Source organism: Capra hircus, chromosome 15 (genome assembly GCF_001704415.2).
Source record: "Capra hircus breed San Clemente chromosome 15, ASM170441v1, whole genome shotgun sequence".
NCBI classification, from domain to species: domain Eukaryota; kingdom Metazoa; phylum Chordata; class Mammalia; order Artiodactyla; family Bovidae; genus Capra; species Capra hircus.
Window position 1 is genome coordinate 65,603,292 of NC_030822.1, and position 19,543 is coordinate 65,622,834.

General features: G+C 36.7%; 1 protein-coding gene across 1 annotated transcript in view; it reads right to left on the minus strand.

Moving 5' to 3' along the window:
* GUCY1A2 (guanylate cyclase 1 soluble subunit alpha 2) overlaps positions 1-19,543 on the minus strand; it is a 462,235-nt gene that overhangs the window by 31,898 nt on the left and 410,794 nt on the right. Inside the window, exon 7 of the mRNA XM_018059849.1 lies at positions 16,792-16,946. Within this exon, the coding sequence (XP_017915338.1) occupies positions 16,792-16,946 (155 nt within the window). The remainder of the gene's footprint in view (positions 1-16,791; positions 16,947-19,543) is intronic.

The window sequence follows — 19,543 nt, forward strand, 5'->3', positions numbered from 1 at the left end:
AATAGTGTCAGACTTTATTTTTGGGGGCTCCAAAATCACTGCAGATGGTGATTGCAGCCATGAAATTAAAAGACGCTTACTCCTTGGAAAGAAAGTTATGACCAACCTAGATAGCATATTCAAAAGCAGAGACATTACTTTGCCAACAAAGGTCTGTCTCTTCAAGGCTATGGTTTTTCCATTGGTCATGTATGGATGTGAGAGTTGGACTGTGAAGAAAACTGAGTACCGAAGAATTGATGCTTTTGAACTGTGGTGTTGGAGAAGACTCTTGAGAGTCCCTTGGACTGCAAGGAGATCCAACCAGTCCATTCTGAAGGAGATCAGCCCTGGGATTTCTTTGAAAGGAATGATGCTAAAGCTGAAACTCCAGTACTTGGCCACCTCATGCGAAGAGTTGACTCACTGGAAAAGACTCCGATGCTGGGAGGAATTGGGGGCAGGAGGAGAAGGGGACGACAGAGGATGAGATGGCTGGATGGCATCACCGACTCGATGGACATGAGTCTGAGTGAATTCCGGGAGTTGGTGATGGACAGGGAGGCCTGGCATGCTGCGATTCATGGGGTCGCAAAGTGTCAGACACAACTGAGTGACTGAACTGAACTGATGGTACAAAGGAGAAGGTAAAAACTTACAAGACCAAATAAATGAAGAGGAAATAGGCAACCTGCCTGAAAAATAATTCAGAGTAATGATAGTAAAGATAATCCTAAATCTTCGAAATAGAATGGAGGCAAAGACTGAGAAAATATAAGGAATATTTAATAAGAACCTAGAAGAATTAAAGAACAAACAGTAAACAACAACACAGTAACTGAAATGAAAAATACACTAGAAGGAATCAATAACAGAATAACTGAAGCAGAAGAACAAATAAGTGAACTGGAAAATAAAATGGCAGAAATAACTGCCACAGAACAGTTAAGCAGATAAAAGAATGATAAGAAATGAGGACAGTCTCAGAGACCACTGGGACAACACAAAATGCACCAGTGTTTGAATTACAGAGATCCAGAAGAAGAGAACAAAAAGATTGGGTCTGAGAAAACATTTGAAGAGATTATAGATGAAAGCTTCCCTAAGATGGGAAAGCAAAAAACTCACTCAAGTCCAGGAAGTGCCAAGTCCCATACAGAACCCAAGGAGAAACAACCAAAGAAACATATTAATCAAATTGACAAAAAATTAAGCTCAGAGGGGAAAAAATATTAAAAGCATCAAGGGAAAAGCAACAAATAACATAAAAATGAATCCCCAAAAGGTTAGCAATTTTTCCACAGCAACTCTGCAGGTCAGAAGGGAGTGGGTGATATATTTAAAGTGGTGAAAAAGAAAAATCTGCAATCAAGATTACTCCATACATCTAGGAACTCATTCAAATTTGATGGAGAAATCAAAAGTTTCATAGACAAGCAAAATATAAAAGAATTCAGCATCATCAAATCAGCTTTACAACAAATGCTAAAGGAACTTCTCTAGGTGGGAAACAAAAGACCCCCCAAAACTAATCCAAAACAATTAAGAAAATGTTAATAAAAACATACATATGGATAATTAGCTTGAATGTAAATGGTTCAAATGCTCTAACTGAAAGACACACTGTACAAATGGACATAAAAATGAGACCAGTATATATGCTGTCTACACGAGACCCAGTTCAGATCTAGGAACACAAACAGATTGAAAGTGAAGAGATGGAAAAAGGTATTCCATGCAAGTGGAAATCAAAACAAAGCTGGAATATCAATACTCATATCAGACAAAATAGATTATGAAAAGAATGCTGTTATAAGAGTCAAGGAAGAAGACACATCAATTACAAATATTTATGCACACAACATAGGAATATATCAATACACAAGGAAAACACTACAGCCATAAAAGGGGAAATTAAGAGTAACACAACAATAGTGGAGGACTTCATATCCTACTTACACCAATGGACAGTTCATTCAGACAGAAAATAAATAAGGAAACACAAGCCTTAAATAACACAATAGACCAGATAAACTAAATGGATGTTTACAGGACAATCCACCCCAAAGCAGCAGAATACATTCTTCTCAAGTGTGCAAAGAACATCCTCTAGGACATATCACATCTTCGGTCAAAAATCAAGTGTTGGTCAGTTTAAGAAAACTGCAATCATATCAAATATCATTTCTGACCACAATACTATGAGATTAGAAATCAGTTACAAGAAGCAGAACTATTAAAAAATAGAAATATATGGAGGCTAAAAAATATGCTACTAAGTAACCAAAAATTCACCAAGGATTTCAAAGGGGAAATTGAAAAAAATAGAATAAAGTGACAAATAAAACATGATGACCCAAAACTTATGAGACATAGCAAAAGCAGTTCTAAAAGGAAAGTTGACAGCAATTTAATCCTACCTCAAAAAAAAAAAATCAAATTAACAACCTAACTTTACACCTAAAGCAACTAAAGTAAAGAAGAACAAAAACAACATCAATGATAATAATAAAAGCAAAAAAACCCAAAAAACAAAACCCACTAAAACCCAGTTAGGGCGGTCCTAAGATGGCAGAGGAATAGGACGGGGAGAATACCTTCTCCCTCACAAACTCATCAAGAGAACATTTCAACGCTGAGCAAACTCCACAAAACAACTTCTGAATGCTGGCAGAGGACATCAGGCACCCAGAAAAGCGGATCATTGTCTTCAAAAACAGACCCTATTTTTTAAAGCAAACACCATATACAGTCTATCTGTGGTTGTTGTTTTTAATAATTCTTGTGGCTTTTTTCTTTTCTTCTTCTTCTTTTCTTTAATATTGTATTTTTGAAAATCCAACCTCTACTCTAGATTTTTAATCTTTGCTTTTTGGTTTTTGTTGTCAATTTTGTACATTTAAAAACCCAAACTTCACTACCCAATTTTAACTTGAGAGCGAGATTACTGGCTTAACCACTCTCTCCTCCTTTCGACTCTCCTTTTTCTCCACCAGGTGGCCTCTGTCTCTTCCCTTCCCCTTCTCTTCTCTACCCAACTCTGGGAATCTCTGTGTGTTCCAGATGGTGGAGAACACTCAGGGAACTGGTTACTGGCTGGATCTGTCTCTCTCCTTTTCATTTCCCTCTTTTATCCTCCTGGCCACCTCTGTCTACTTCCTCCCTCTCCTCTTCCCTGTATAACTCCATGAATACCTCTGAGCGGTCCACACTGTGGAGTGCACATAAGGAAGTGATTACTGGCTAGCTTGCTCTTTCCTCTTTTGATCCCACCTCATCTCATTCCAGTCACCTCTAACTACCCCCTCCCTCCTCTCTTCTCCATGTAATTCAGTGAACCTCTCTGGGTGTCCCTCAGTGTGGAGAAACTTTTCATCTTTAACCTAGATGTTTTATCATTGGTGCTGTATAGATGGAGAAGTATTGAGGTTACTGTAAAAATAAAACTGAAAACCAGAAGCAGGAGGCTTAAGTCCAAATCCTGAGAACATCAGAGAACTCCTGAATCCAGGGAACTTTAATCAGTAGGAACCCATCAAATGCCTCCATACCTGCACTGAAACCAAGCACCACTGAAGGGCCAACAAGTTCCAGAGCAAGACATACCATGCAAATTCTCCAGCAACACAGGAACACACCCCTGAGCTTCAATATACAGGCAGCTCAAAGTTACTCCAAACCATTGATGTCTCATAACCCATTACTGGTCACTACATTGCACTCCAGAGAGAAGAAATCCAGCTCCACCCACCAGAACTCCAACACAAGCCTCCCTAACCAAGAAACCTTGACAAGCCACTGATACAACCCCACCCACAGTGAGGAAGCTCCATAATAAAGAGAACCCCACAAATTCCCAGAATATAGAAAGGCCACCCCAAACGCAGCAATATAACCAAGATGAAGAGACAGAGGAATACTCAGCAGGTAAAGGAAGGGGAGAAATGCCCACCAAACCAAACAAAAGAGGGAGAGATACGGAATCTACCTGAGAAAGAATTCCGAATATTGATAGTGAAAATGATCCAAAATCTTGAAATAAAAATGGAATCACAGATAAATAGCCTGAAGACAAGGATTGAGAAGATGCAAGAAAGGTTTAACAAGGACCTAGAAGAAATAAACAAGAGTCAATATATAATGAATAACGCAATAAATGAGATCAGAAACATTCTGGAGGCAACAAATAGTAGAATAACGGAGGCAGAAGATAGGATTAGTGAAATAGAAGATAGAATGGTAGAAATAAGTGAATTAGAGAGGAAAAAAGAAAAACGAATTAAAAGAAATGAGGACAATCTCAGAGACCTCCAGGACAATATGAAACGCTCCAACATTCAAATTATAGGAGTCCCAGAAGAAGACGAAAGACCGTGAGAAAATCCTTGAGGAGATAATAGTTGAAAACTTCCCTAAAATGGGGAAGGAAATAATCACCCAAGTCCAAGAAACACAGCGAGTTCCAAATAGGATAAACCAAAGGCGAAACACCCCAAGACACATATTAATCAAATTAACAAAGATCAAACACAGAGAACAAATATTAAAAGCAGCAAGGGAAAAACAACAAATAACACACAAGGGGATTCCCATAAGGATAACAGCTGATCTTTCAATAGAAACTCTTCAGGCCAGGAGGGAATGGCAAGACATACTTAAAGTGATGAAAGAAAATAACTAAAGCCCAGATTACTGTATTCGGCAAGGATCTCAATCAAATATGAAGGAGAAATCAAAAGCTTTACAGACAAGCAAAAGCTGAGAGAATTCAGCACCACCAAGCCAGCTCTCCAAAAAAAGCTAAAGGATCTTCTCTAGATAGGAAACACAAAAAGGGTATATAAACCCGAACCCAAAACAATAAAGTAAATGGCAACGGGATCATATTTATCAATAATTACCTCAAATGTAAATGGGTTGAATGCCCCAACCAAAAGGCAAAGACTGGATGAATGGATACAAAAACAAGACCCCTATATATGCTGCCTACAAGAGACCCACCTCAAAACAAGGGACACATACAGACTGAAAGTGAAGGGCTGGAAAAAGATATATCATGGAAATAGAGACCAAAAGAAAGCAGGAGTGGCAATACTCATATCTGATAAAAATAGACTTTAAAACAAAGGCTGTGAAAAGAGACAAGAAGGCCACTACATAATGATCAAAGGATCAATTCAAGAAGAAGATATAACAATTATAAATATATATGCATCCAACATAGGAGCACCACAGTATGTAAGACAAATGTTAACAGGTATGAAAGGGAAAATTAACAATAACACAATAATAGTGGGAGACTTTAATACCCCACTACACCTGTGGACAGATCAACTAAACAGAAAATTAACAAAGAAATGCAAACTTTAAATGATACAATAGACTATTTAGACCTAATTGGTATCTATAGGACATTTCACCCCAAAACAATGAATTTCACCTTTTTCTCAAGTGCTCACGGAACCTTCTCCAGGATAGATCACATCCTGGGCCATAAATCTAAACTTGGTAAATTCAAAAAAACTCAAAATCATTCCAAGCATCTTTTCTGACCATAATGTGTTAAGATTATATCTCAATTACAGGAGAAAAACTATTAAAAATTCCAACATATGGAGGCTGAACAACATGCTTCTGAATAACCAACAAATCACAGAAGAAATCAAAAAGGAAATCAAAATATGCCTAGAAATGAATGAAAATGAAAACACAACAACCCAAAACCTGTGGGACACTATAAAAGCAGTGCTAAGAGGAAAGTTCATAGCAATACAGGCATACCTCAAGAAACAAGAAAAAAGTCAAATAAATAACCTAACTCTACACCTAACGCAACTAGAAAAGGAAGAAATGGAGAACCCCAGAGTTAGTAGAGGAAAAGAAATCTTAAAAATTAGGGCAGAAATAAATGCAAAAGAAGCAAAAGAGACCATAGCAAAAATCAACAAAGCCAAAAGCTGGTTCTTTGAAAGGATAAATAAAATTGACAAACCATTAGCCAGACTCATCAAGAAACAAAGAGAGAAAAATCAAATCAATAAAATTAGAAAGGAAAATGGAGAGATCACAACAGACAACACAGAAATACAAAGGATCATAAGAGACTACTATCAGCAAATTATATGCCAATAAAATGGACAACGTGGAAGAAATGGACAAATTCTTAGAAAAGCACAACTTTCCAAAACTGAACCAGGAAAAATAGAAAATCTTAACAGACTTACCACAAGCATGGAAATTGAAACTGTAATCAGAAATCTTCCAGCAAACAAAAGCCCAGGTCCAGATGGCTTCACAGCTGAATTCTACCAAAAATTTCGAGAAGAGTTAACACCTATCCTACTCAAACTTTTCCAGAAAACTGCAGAGGAAGGTAAACTTCCAAACTCATTCTATGAGGCCACCATCACCCTAATAACAAAACCTGACAAAGATGCTACAAAATAAGAAAACTACAGGCCAATATCACTGTGAACATAGATGCAAAAATCCTCAACAAAATTCTAGCAATCAGAATCCAACAACACATTAAAATGATCATACACCATGACCAAGTGGGCTTTATCCCAGGGATGCAAGGATTCTTCAATATCCACAAGTCAATCAGTGTAATTCACCGCAATAAGAAATTGAAAAATAAAAGCCATATGATTATCTCAATAGATGCAGAGAAGGCCTTGGACAAAATTCAACATCCATTTATGATAAAAACTCTCCAGAAAGCAGGAATAGAAGGAACATACCTCAACATAATAAAAGCTATCTATGACAAACCCACAGCAAACATTATCCTCAATGGTGAAAAACTGAAAGCATTTCCCCTAAGTCAGGAACAAGACAAGGGTGCCCACTTTCACCACTACTATTCAGCATAGTTCTGGAAGTTTTGGCCACAGCAATCAGAGCAGAAAAAGAAATAAAAGGAATCCAAATTGGAAAAGAAGAAGTAAAACTCTCACTGTTTGCAGATGACATGATCCTCTACATACAAAACCCTAAAGACTCCACCAGAAAATTACTAGAGCTAATCAATGAATATAGTAAAGTTGCAGGATATAAAATCAACACATAGAAATCCCTTGCATTCCTATACACGAATAATGAGAAAGTAGAAAAAGAAATTAAGGAAACAATTCCATTCACCATTGCAACGAAAAGAATAAAATACTTAGGAATATATCTACCTAAAGAAACTAAAGACCTATATATAGAAAACTATAAAACACTGATGGAAGAAATCAAAGAGGACACTAATAGATGGAGAAATATATCATGTTCATGGATCAGAAGAATTAATATAGTGAAAATGAGTATACTACCCAAAGCAATCTACAGATTCAATGCAATCCCTATCAAGCTACCAGCAGTATTTTTCACAGAACTAGAACAAATAATTTCAAGATTTGTATGGAAATACAAAAAACCTCGAATAGCCAAAGCAATCTTGAGAAAGAAGAATGGAACTGGAGGAATCAACTTGCCTGACTTCAGGCTCTACTACAAAGCCACAGTCATCAAGACAGTATGGTACTGGCACAAAGACAGACATATAGATCAATGGAACAAAATAGAAAGCCCAGAGATAAATCCACACACGTATGGACATCTTATCTTTGACAAAGGAGGCAAGAATATACAATGGAGTAAAGACAATCTCTTTAACAAGTGGTGCTGGGAAAACTGGTCAACCACTTGTAACAGAATGAAACTAGATCACTTTCTAACACCCCACACAAAAATAAACTCAAAATGGATTAAAGATCTAAACGTAAGACCAGAAACTATAAAACTCCTAGAGGAGAACATAGGCAAAATACTCTTCGACATAAATCACAGCAGGATCCTCTTTGATCCACCTCCCAGAATTCTGGAAATAAAAGCAAAAATAAACAAATGGGATCTAATTAAAATTAAAAGCTTCTGCACAACAAAGGAAACTATAAGCAAGGTGAAAAGACAGCCTTCTGAATGGGAGAAAATAATAGCAAATGAAGCAACTGATAAACTACTAATCTCAAAAATATACAAGCAACTTATGCAACTCAATTCCAGAAAAATAAACGACCCAATTAAAAATGGGCCAAAGAACTAAATAGACATTCCTCCAAAGAAGACATATGGATGGCTAACAAACACATGAAAAGATGCTCAACATCACTCATTATTATAGAGATGCAAATCAAAACCAGAATGAGGTACCACTTCACACCAGTCAGAATGGCTGTGATCCAAAAGTCTGCAAGCAATAAATGCTGGAGAGGGTGTGGAGAAAAGGGAAGACTCTTACACTGTTGATAGGAATGCAAACTAGTACAGCCACTATGGAGAACAGTGTGGAGATTCCTTAAAAAAATTGCAAATAGAACTGCCTTATGACGCAGCAATCCCACTGCTGGGCACACACACCGAGGAAACCAGAATGGAAAGAGACACATGTATCCCAATGTTCATCGCAGTGCTGTTTATAATAGCCAGGACATGGCAAAAACCTAGATGTCCATCAGCAGATGAATGGATAAGAAAGCTGTGGTACATATACACAATGGAGTATTACTCAGCTGTTAAAAAGAATACATTTAAATCAGTTCTAATGAGATGGATAAAACTGGAGCTGATTATACAGAGTGAAGTAAGCCAGAAAGAAAAACACCAATACAGTATACTAACACATATATATGGAATTTAAAAAGATGGTAATGATGACCCTGTGTGCGAGATAGCAAAAGAGACATAGATGTGTAGAACAGACTTTTGGACTCTGAGGGAGAGGGAGAAGGTGGGATGATTTGGGAGAATGGCATTGAAACATGTATACTATCATGTAAGAAATGAATCGCCAGTCTATGTTCGATGTAGGTTACAGGGTGCTTGGGGCTGGTGCACGGGGATGATCCAGAGAGATGATATGGGGTGGGAGGTGGGAGGGGGGTTCGTGTTTGGGAACTCATGTACACCCGTGGTGGATTCATGTCAATGTATGGCAAAACCAATACAGTATTGTAAAGTAAAATAAAGTAAAAATAAAAATTAAAAAAAAACCAAACAAACCAAAAAAACCAAAGTTAGCAGGAAGAAATAAATCATAAAGATCAGAGTAGAAATAAATGAACTAGAAATGAATAAAAGTATAACAAGACCTAAAATAATAAATTAAATATATTAAAAGTTGGTTTTCAAGAAAATAAAGAAAACTGACAAACAGTAGACAGATCATCAAGAAAAACAGAGAAAAGACTCACATCAGTGAAATCAGAAATGAAAAAGAAGTTACAACCAACACCACAGAAATATCTAGGATCATAAGAGGCTAATAGAAGCCAATAAAATGGACAAACCTGAAGAAATGGACACATTCTTAGAAAGGTAAAAACTTCTAAGACTGAACCAGGAAGAAACAGAAAATATAAATAGACCCACAATTACAAGTAATGAGTTTGAAACTCTAATTAAGAGTCTTCCAACAAGCTAAAGTCTGAGACCAGATGGCTTCACAGGCAAAATCTATCAAATATTTAGAGAAGAGATATCACCTGTCCTCGAACTCATCTAAAAAATTGCAGAGGGAGGGTCACTCCCAAACTCATTCTGTGAGGCAATGATCATCCTGATAGGAAAATCAGACAAAGATATAACAAAAAAGAGAAAACTACAGATCAATAACACTGATGAACATAGACACAAAAATCCTCAACAAAATCCTAGGAAATAGAATCCAACAACACATTAAAAGGATCATATACCATGATCAAATGGGATTTACCCAGTGATTCAAGGATTCTTTAACATATGAAAATCAATCAATGTGATACACCATATTAATAAATAATAAAACAATATGATCATCTCAATAGATGCAGAAAAAGTTTTGGGAAAAATTCAACACACATTTATGATAAAAGCTCTCCAGAAATTGGGAATAGAAGGAACCTACTTCAACATAATAAAGGCCATATATGACAAACCACTGCAAATATCATTCTCAATGCTGAAAAACTGAAAACATTTCCTCTAAGATCAGGAACAAGAGAAAGATGTTCACTCTTGCCACTCTTATTCGACATAATTTTGGAAGTCCTAGTCACAACAACCAGAGGAGAAAAAAAGAAATAAAAAGAATACAAATTGGAAAAGAAATAAAGCTGGTATTGTTTGCAGATGATGTGAAACTGTACATAGAATATCCTGAAGATGCCACCAGAAAACTACTAAAGCTAATTGGTGAATTGGCTAAAGTTGGATACAATATTAATGCACAGAAATCTCTTGCATTGCTATACATTAACAACAAAAGATTAGAAAAGGAAATTAAGGAAAGAATCTCATTTACTATTGCATCAAAAATAATAAAATACTGATGAATAAACCTATGAGAGGAGGCAAAAGACCTTTACTGAGAAAACTATAAAACACTGATGAAAGAAATCAAAGACAACACAAAGAGATGAAGAGATATACTATGCTCTTGGATTGAAAGAATCAACATTATAAAAAGAACTATTACTACCCAAAGCAATATACAGATTTTAGTGCAATCTATCAAACTACCAATGGCATTTTTTTTCACAGAATTAGAACAAAAAATTTCACAATTTGAATGGAAACATGAGACCCCAAGTAGCCAAAGAAATCTTGAGAAAGAAAATGGAGCTGGAGGAATAAGGCTCCATGACTTCAGACTATACTACAAAGTTACAATAATCAAGATTGTACAGTACTGTCACAAAAACAGAGATCAATGGTACAGGATGGAAAACTCAGAGATAAACCCACATACCTGTGCTCACTTAATGTATGACAAAGGAGGCAAGACTAAAGAATGGAGAAAAGACAGTCTTTCCAATAAGTAGTGCTGAGAAAATTGAACAGGTAAGAATGAAAATGGAACACTCCCTAACACCATAACCAAAAATAAACTCAAAATAAATTAAAGACCTAAATGTAAGACTGGACACTATCAAACTCTAGAGGTAAAGAAAGGAAAAACACTTTGCATTAATCACAGAAAGATCTTTTTGACCACCTCTTAGAGTAATGAAAAAAAAAAAACCACGCAAAAGTAAACAACTGGACCTAATTAAACTTAAAATCTTCTACAGAGCAAAGGAAACCATAAATAAGATAAAAAGACAGACTTTAGTTATTTTGCAAACAAAATATCTGACAAAGGATTAATCTCCAAAATATACAAACAGCTCATGCAGCAAAATACCAAAACAACAAAAAAACCCAATCAAAAAAATGGACAGAAGACATAAGTAGACATTTCTACAAAGATGACATACAGATGGTCAGAAGCATCTGAAAAGAGATTTGATATCACTAATTATTAGAGAAATGTAAATAAAAACTAAAGAAGTATCATCTCATATCATTTATAATGGTCATCACCAAAAATCTACAAACAGTAGTGCTTCCCTGGTGGTTCAGTGGTAAAGAATTTGCCTGTCAGTGCAGGAGACAAGGTTTGACCCCTGATCTGGAAAGACCCCACATGCAACTAAGCCCATGCACCACACTACTGAGTCTGTGACCAAGAGCTCAGGAGCCACAACTACTAAGCCCATGTGTCACAACTTCTGAGGCCCAGGCATCCTAGAGCCTGTGCTCCACAGCAAGAGAAGCCGCCTCAATGAGAAGCCACATGCCGCAACTAGAAAAAGTCCATGCACAGCAACTAAGACCTAGCACAGCCAAAAATAAATTAAATTATTTTTCAAAAAAGATATTCTGGAAGGGAATCTCTTAGTTTAAAAAAAAAAAAAGAAAAAAACTACAAGTAATAAATATTGGAGAAGGTGTGGAAAAAAGGGAACCCTCTTGCATTTTTTAGTAGAAATGTAAACTAATAAACCCACTACAGAGAACAGATGGAAGTTCCTCAGGAAACTAAAAATAAAACTCCCATATGACCCAGAAATCCAATTCTTGGGCATATATCCTGAGAAAACCACAAAGCAAAAAGACACATGTATAACAATGTTCATTGCAGCACTATTTATAATAGGCAGGACATGGTGGCAGCCTAAATGGCCATCAACAGAAGACTGGATGAAGAATATTTGTTACATATATACAATGGAATATTACTCAGCCATTTAAAGGAGGAAAATAGTGCGATTTTCAGAGATGTGGATATACCTAGGGACTGTCATACAGAAGAAACAAGGCAAAGAGAGAGAAAAAAATATCATACATTAAGGCATATATTTGGAATCTAGGAAACTGGTATAGATGAACCTATTTGCAGGGCAGGAATAGAGGTACAGATGTAGAAAACAGACAAGTGGATATAGGTGGAGAAGGTGATGGTGAGATCAATTGGGAGATTAAAAGAGACACATACACTTTACCATGTGTAAAACAGAGAGCTAGTGGGAACCTGCTCGGCAGCACAAGGACCTTAGCTTGGCACTCTGTGATGACCTAGATGGGTGGGTTGGGGAGGGAGTGGGCAGGAGGTCCAAGAAGGAAGGGATATATACACCTATAGCTGATTCACTTTGTTGTACAGCAGAAACTAACACAGTATTGTGAAGCAACTATACTCCAATTAAAAGAATTTGTCAAAAAAAAATCTACAAATAATGCTGGAGAGCGTATGGAGAAAAGGGAATCCTCCTATACTATTGGTGAGAATGTAAATTGGTACAACCACTATGGATAACAGGATGGAGGTTCCTTAAAAAGCTAAAAATAGAACTACCATATGACCTATCAATTCCACTCTTGGGTAAATATCCATAGAAGACCATAATCCAAAAGCATACATGCACTCCAATGTTCACTGCAGCAATATTTACAAACAGCCATGTCATTGAAGCAAGGTAAATGTTCATCAACAGAGGAATGAATAAAGAGGTGGTACATAAGGTATACTTACATATGGAATCTAGTTTTTAAAAATATACAAATAAACTTATTTACAAAACAGAAGCAGGCCTAAAGATATTGGAAACAAACTTACAGTTATCAAATGGAAACGTGGGGCATGGGGGAATAAATCAGGAATTTAGGATGAACACATACACTCTACTATATATAAGATAGATAACCAACAAGACATAGGAAACTCATAACCAGCAAGACACAGAAAGCTATCAAATATTCTGTGATAACCCATATGAGAAGGAATCTGAAAAAGAATGAATATATTTATATATATAACTGAGTCACTTTGCTGTACATCTAAAACTAGCACAACACTGTAAATCAAGTATACTCCAATAAAATTAAAATGTTAAAAAAATTTTTTTAAAAGATCATCTAAAAATTTCAAAATAATCAGCCAACATTGGACACTTTACAGCATTTAATTCAGGAAGTACAATTGGAAATTTCCAGCTCTTAGGAGCTTAATACTTAGTTTTATGTCACAAATTCCTATTTGCTTTAACTTCAGTTTTATGTTTATATTTCCTCAGAGTTAATGTCCCTGAAAAGTCCATCAGACATTTCACTGTGAGTAAAATGGAAAGGGAAGTGTACTCTATACTTGTGGATTCATAAGTCACCCATATTGTGTGAAATAGAACAATTATACATAACTGAAGTGTATACATTGGTGTGTATAAAACCAACAGAAAGCACCTAGTCACAAATACATCCATAATCTGAAAACCCAGTCAACTGAGATCATATACCTAAATTTAGTGTTCTAGAAACTTATCAAGAACCAAAGTAAATTGTTTTTGATGGTATCCAAGGGGGAGAAAAAAGGCTTCACTGATAGTTCAGTTAGTAAAGAATCTGCAGGCAATGCAGGAGACCCTGCTCGATTCCTGGGTTGGGAAGATCCGCTAAAGGGATAGGCTACCCACTCCAGCATTCTTGGGCTTCCCTTGAGGCTCTGCTGGTAAAGAATCCACCTGCAATGTGGGAGACCCAGGTTCAATCCCTGGGTTGGGAAGATCCCCTGAGAAGGGAAAGGCTACCCACTCCAGTATTCTGGCCTGGAGTACTCCATGGACTCTATAGTCCATGGGGTCACAGAGAGTCAGACATGCCTGAGCGACTTTCACTTTCACTTTCAGATGGAAATGGGATTCTCAGCTGGCCCTAGTCGTAAAGAACCCATTTTCCAATGCAGGAGACATAAAAGACCTGGGTTTGATCCCTGGGGCGGGAAGATCATCTGGAGGAGGGCATGACAACCCACTGCAGTCTTCTTGCCTGGAGAATCCCATGGACAGAGGAGCCTGGCAGGTTACAGTCCATAGGGTCGCAAAGAGTCAGACACGACTGAAGTGACTTAGCATGCAGCATGCAGATAAAAATGGATGTTAACAGTCACTGGTCCAATTGCTCTTCTAAAACTTAGGAAGACAAGTTGAAACATCAAATAGTTTGGATTCTAGGATCTCAATAATTAGCTACATTTCCATCAAGGAAATGGGAATGACTACTTCCTTTCAATCACTGTTCTCTTTTTGACAACCTTGGAAATCTTTTTAAAGTACAAATCTGGCCAAGTCACACCTATGCTTATAACTCTTCAATGTCTTTCTTTGCTCTTAGGGTTAAGTTGAAACTTCTTAACATGTATTATAGCTTCAGTTGGTCTGATTTCAGTCTATTTCTTTCTTCATCCTTATTTTAGTCTACTCCTCCTCTTATTTTAATACTGTGTTCAGTACTAGTTTGTTGTAGCAAAGTGTTTACTTTCATACATCTACCTTTTGGTTTGTGGTCTCCTCCATGAAGATGGAGATCATATTTATGCTGTTTATTGTTGTAACATTAGTGCCTATCACAGTGCTTGGGATATAAAATAAAGCATTAGTAGAAACTATAAGATTTGGGACCAGTAGGAGAAAGTATCTTTTACAGTCTACACAGATGGCAGCTCAACGTGTTCATCTATGTCCCATTTATGTTTTTATCAGGGGGAAGTTGTTGGAGGTAGGGCAGATTATAATAGAATAAAAGGTTTCAATGCTTGTTATATTTGAAATGATTCAATGCTTTAGACATTATGGATCACCAAGTATCATTACAAATTTCCACCAATGTGATAAAGGTTATGAAAATTTAAAGACAGCACCAAAATGCTCAGACTCTGTGTGACTTGTGGGGTTTCCTTTACTGGTTACATGTAAACAAAGCCAGCCACAGCAATGACAGTTAAGCTCAAGATATGAGCTCCTTGCATGGTTGATCCATTCTTTACACATCATTTTTTAAATAGTGGAGTTTCTGTAAATCTACACTGACTTATACTAACAGGAAACATAAATATTAGCTCCATGATGGGAAAAATCATAACCATGGTAAAAGGATATATGTTTGGGGGTTGATCTTCAGGAATTTTCATTACCCTGTGGTCTAGAGCCCAAAGTGCACAGATCTAGAGAAGCTTCAGATCAGTGCTGAAGCTTTTGAAGAGATTTAATATAGAAATCTTTGCGACATCATCTATATTATGCCCAATATTGTGTCAGAAAAATTGGGAGAAATTGAAAAGAGGCAATACCCTTATATAAATACCCTAAAATGACATGTCGTTCTTAGGAAACATTTTCTTGCTTTTATATTTGTAATTCCTTCCCTTTCTCATGTGCTCCCCAGGAATCAGGAAATATTTCTCTTTCATCTAAAAAAACTTAATTTCCTTTTATATAGATGTGGTATCAAAAGCTTCAAAATATCACCATTTTGTTTCTTACTATAAATCAACATTTATTATGTATATATTTAAGCTTCCTGCTCCTGGGGCTTTTGCTGTTGTTGTTAGCCTGAGTAAATGTGGTAGCCATGTTAATAAAAAATATCAACGGCACTATTTCTACTTTAGAGTTTTAAGAACTTGATATCTGAGTCGTTTAAATCATGGAACTAGTGAAATAGCTTTTACACCAAAGCTTACATAACATTGGTCCTCCCTTGTGGCTCAGCTAGTAAAGAATCTGCATGCAATGTGGCAGACCTGGGTTCGATCCCTGGGTTGGGAAGATCCCCTGGATAAGGGAAAGGCTACCCACTCCAGTATTCTGGCCTGGAGAATTCCATGCACTATGCACTGTATAGCCCATGAGGTCACAAAGAGTCGTACACAACTGAGTGACTTACACACACACAGACACACACACATATTACTTAACATTTAGCCAAAACCAATCAGGAGATATTCATACTGCTTTCTTAGTATAGAGATGTTTATCTTACCAATGTATTTGTTTACTAATTTGATAAATATTTATAGAGAGCTTATTATGTGCTAAACATTTTTTGTGAGTTTTGGAGATATAGTGGTGAACAGACTTGGTCTCTGCCCATATGAAGCTTAATATCTAGTGGGTGAGATGACATCTACCAGGCACAAAATAAAGTTGATTTCAGCTGTCAAAATGTGTAGAGTTGTCAGATATGACCTTTAAGATAGATAAAGTTTGAAGTTTTACTCTGTACCCAGTATATATTTAGAGTCCCTATTTATATTCATTATCCAGAAAAATAAAAAGAGACATATCTTTTCTATCCAAAGTCAAATGACTTTTATAAACATTGAGAAACATTTTGAAAGTATTAGAACTTCCAATGTGATGCAGACTCTTAATATTTTCTCTCCTGTGTTTAAACAGGAATACCTAAGAAGGACAGAGACTGTGGGAAATGACAAACCTGATTTACCACTCAATCAAGACAAGTTTTCTGTGTCCTTTCTTAGGGTGCAATTTAAATTTTGTGTCATAATTGCTATCTTTCAGACTGGATGGATCTACTCATTATTGTCTTAGAGAATAACAGGATCAAGAAAAAAATAGGGTGTCACAAGTGACAGGCTATTAGCATTAGGCAATGGCAAAGAACACTTACTGGTAAGTGGTTGGGCTGACATTGATGCGTCGAGGATGACTTCCTGATTCAAATTTGCTTGCCAGAGTGACATTATTTCCAAACAGGCAATATCGTGGCATTCTTACGCCAACAACTCCAGCCAGCACAGAGCCTGAGTGAATGCCTATCCTCATCTAAAAAAGAAAAGGAAAAAGAAAAAGGATATGCTTATGTTTTCATTTGGTATGCAATTATTTTAATGAGAGGTTGTTACTGTTGTTCAGTCTCTCAGTCGCTTTGTGATCCCATGGACTGCAGCATGCCAGTCTTCCTTGTCCTTCAGCATCTCCCAGAGTTTGGCCAAACTCACGTCCATTGAGTCAGTGGTGCCATCCAACCATCTCAGCCCCTTCTTCCCCTCAATCTTTCCCAGAATCAGAGTCTTTTCCAGTGAGTTGGCCCTTTGCATCAGGTGACCAAAGTATTGGAATTTCACTTCAGCTTCAGCATCAGTCCTTCCAATGAATCTGAAAGGGTTGATTTCTTTTAGGATTGACTCATTTTATCTCCTTCCTGTCCAAGGGACTCTCAAGAGTGCTCACAAGCACTGGAACTTGAAAGCATCAATTCTTTGGTGCTCAGCCTTCTTTACGGTCCAACTCTTACATCCATATATGGCTACTGGAAAAGCCATAGCTTTGACTATGAAGCCTTTACTGGCAAAGTGGTGTCTCTGCTTTATAATACACTGTCTAGGTACTGCTGAACTATTAGACTCCTAGCTTCTCAAAGACAGGAACTGGGGGTGTTAGTTATTTTTATCAGCCATATCTGGACTATTTTACTATCAGTGAACACAGATGTTGTGGAAAAAAATGAATGAATGGTTTATTATAAGAAAAAACCCTACATTTAATTTTCTACATGAATCCAGTTGTGTTTCATGTTAAATCAGGTTTATATGTACCTAATATGCTCTAAATGTTCTCCCTCCAGTTATTCTCACATAAAACCTTCCTTTTTCCTTCATAGCATTAAACACAATTGTAAATTAAATGTTTATATTTCTTTTTATCTGTTCATTTAAAATATTTTCCTATTTTACATTTCTTTTTCTAAATGTATTAATCTTCTCTTTTTTAAAACATTTTTTTTGTAACCATTTTTTTTTATTTTTTATTTTTTAAATTTTAAAATCTTTAATTCTTACATGCGTTCCCAAACATGAACCCCCCTCCCACCTCCCTCCCCACAACATCTCTCTGGGTCATCCCCATGCACCAGCCCCAAGCATGCTGCACCCTACGTCAGACATGGACTGGCGATTCAATTCTTACATGACCGTATACATGTTAGAATTCCCTTATCTTTTGCTAAACCTTATCTTTTGCTAATCACATCCACTGCATTTTTTTTTAGATATTGTGATTTTCATTCCTCAATATTCAATTTGAACATTAAAAAAATCTTTCAGGTATCAAATTAATTTTTGAACATACAGAATACTAGTAAAATAACTGTTTTAATACTTTTGCCTACTAATTCTAACATAGGCTCCAGTTCTGTGTCAATTTTGATTGAGCATTTTTTCTCAGTATTATGGGTTATATTTTTCAGCTCTTCTGCCTAGTAATTTTTTTAGATATCATGAATTGACTTTATTGAATGCTGGTTATTTTTATATTCTTATATATATTCTTGAGCTTTGTCCTTGGATGGGGTCAAGGTACTTGGAACCCGTTTTTCTTTTTTCTTCCAAGTCTTGCTTTTTAAAATTTGTTAGGCAAGTCATGAGCTGTATTTCATATGGACTAATTATTTCCCACTACTAAGGGAAGAACCTTCTGAGTATTATACCAAACGCCTAAGATTTATGAGGTTTTTCAGTCTTCCTTGTGGGATTAGACATTTTTTCCAAGTCCTGTGTGAATTCTGGGAAATTTTTTCGCTAATCTTTTCAGGTGTTTTTTCCCCACTGGGCTAAGGTAGTTTTGTCACATACAAACAATTGTCAGTAATTTAAGGAACATATAGGAGGCCCATTGGAAGATCTCTGGTAGTCTCTGTACAACTCTCTTAGTGGTACTCTGTCCATGAATTCTAGCTTTCTTGGTTTTTATAGACTCTCAGTTTCAACTTTTCAACTTGGGGAGTTTGTTGAGTTCCTCCTGATTTGTCTTTCCCTAAACAACCTGAACATACCCCCCCAAAATATGCCAGGGAAATCATATGTTTCCTTTTGTTCTCTTGACTCTCAGGCATCACTGCCTTCTGTTGCCTAATGTCCAATGTCATGAAACTGTTCTTTTGTACAATTTGTCCATATTTTTAACTGTTGATGGTGGGAGTATAAATGCAGCCCCTGTTTTTCCACATTTGGTGGAAGCAGAGATGAGACATATTTTATTTTAGGAATGCAAGTTACCTTAAAAATTTAGGCCTATATCTGATGAGAGATTGTCTATTTGGATTTAAAAGTTAAAAAAGGCAATTGCTAGCATAAGCTCTTATGCCTGACACAAAGTGAGGCTAAACAAACCAAAATGTTGGAGTTTGGAGCAGAGAAAGTTTTGTTGCTGAGTGATGCAAGGAGACAGGTAGCTCATGCTCCAAAAAAATTTCAAGGTCCACAAAGTGTTTCAGCAAAGCATTTTTAAAAGTAGGTGAAGGAGGGGGCTTGCCAGGTATGCATATGTGATCAGTTCATGCACAGTTCTCTGACTGGCTGATGGTGAGGTAACAGGGTGGTGTCACAACAGTTAACATTATCAGGCACTAGGAGGCACCGGGC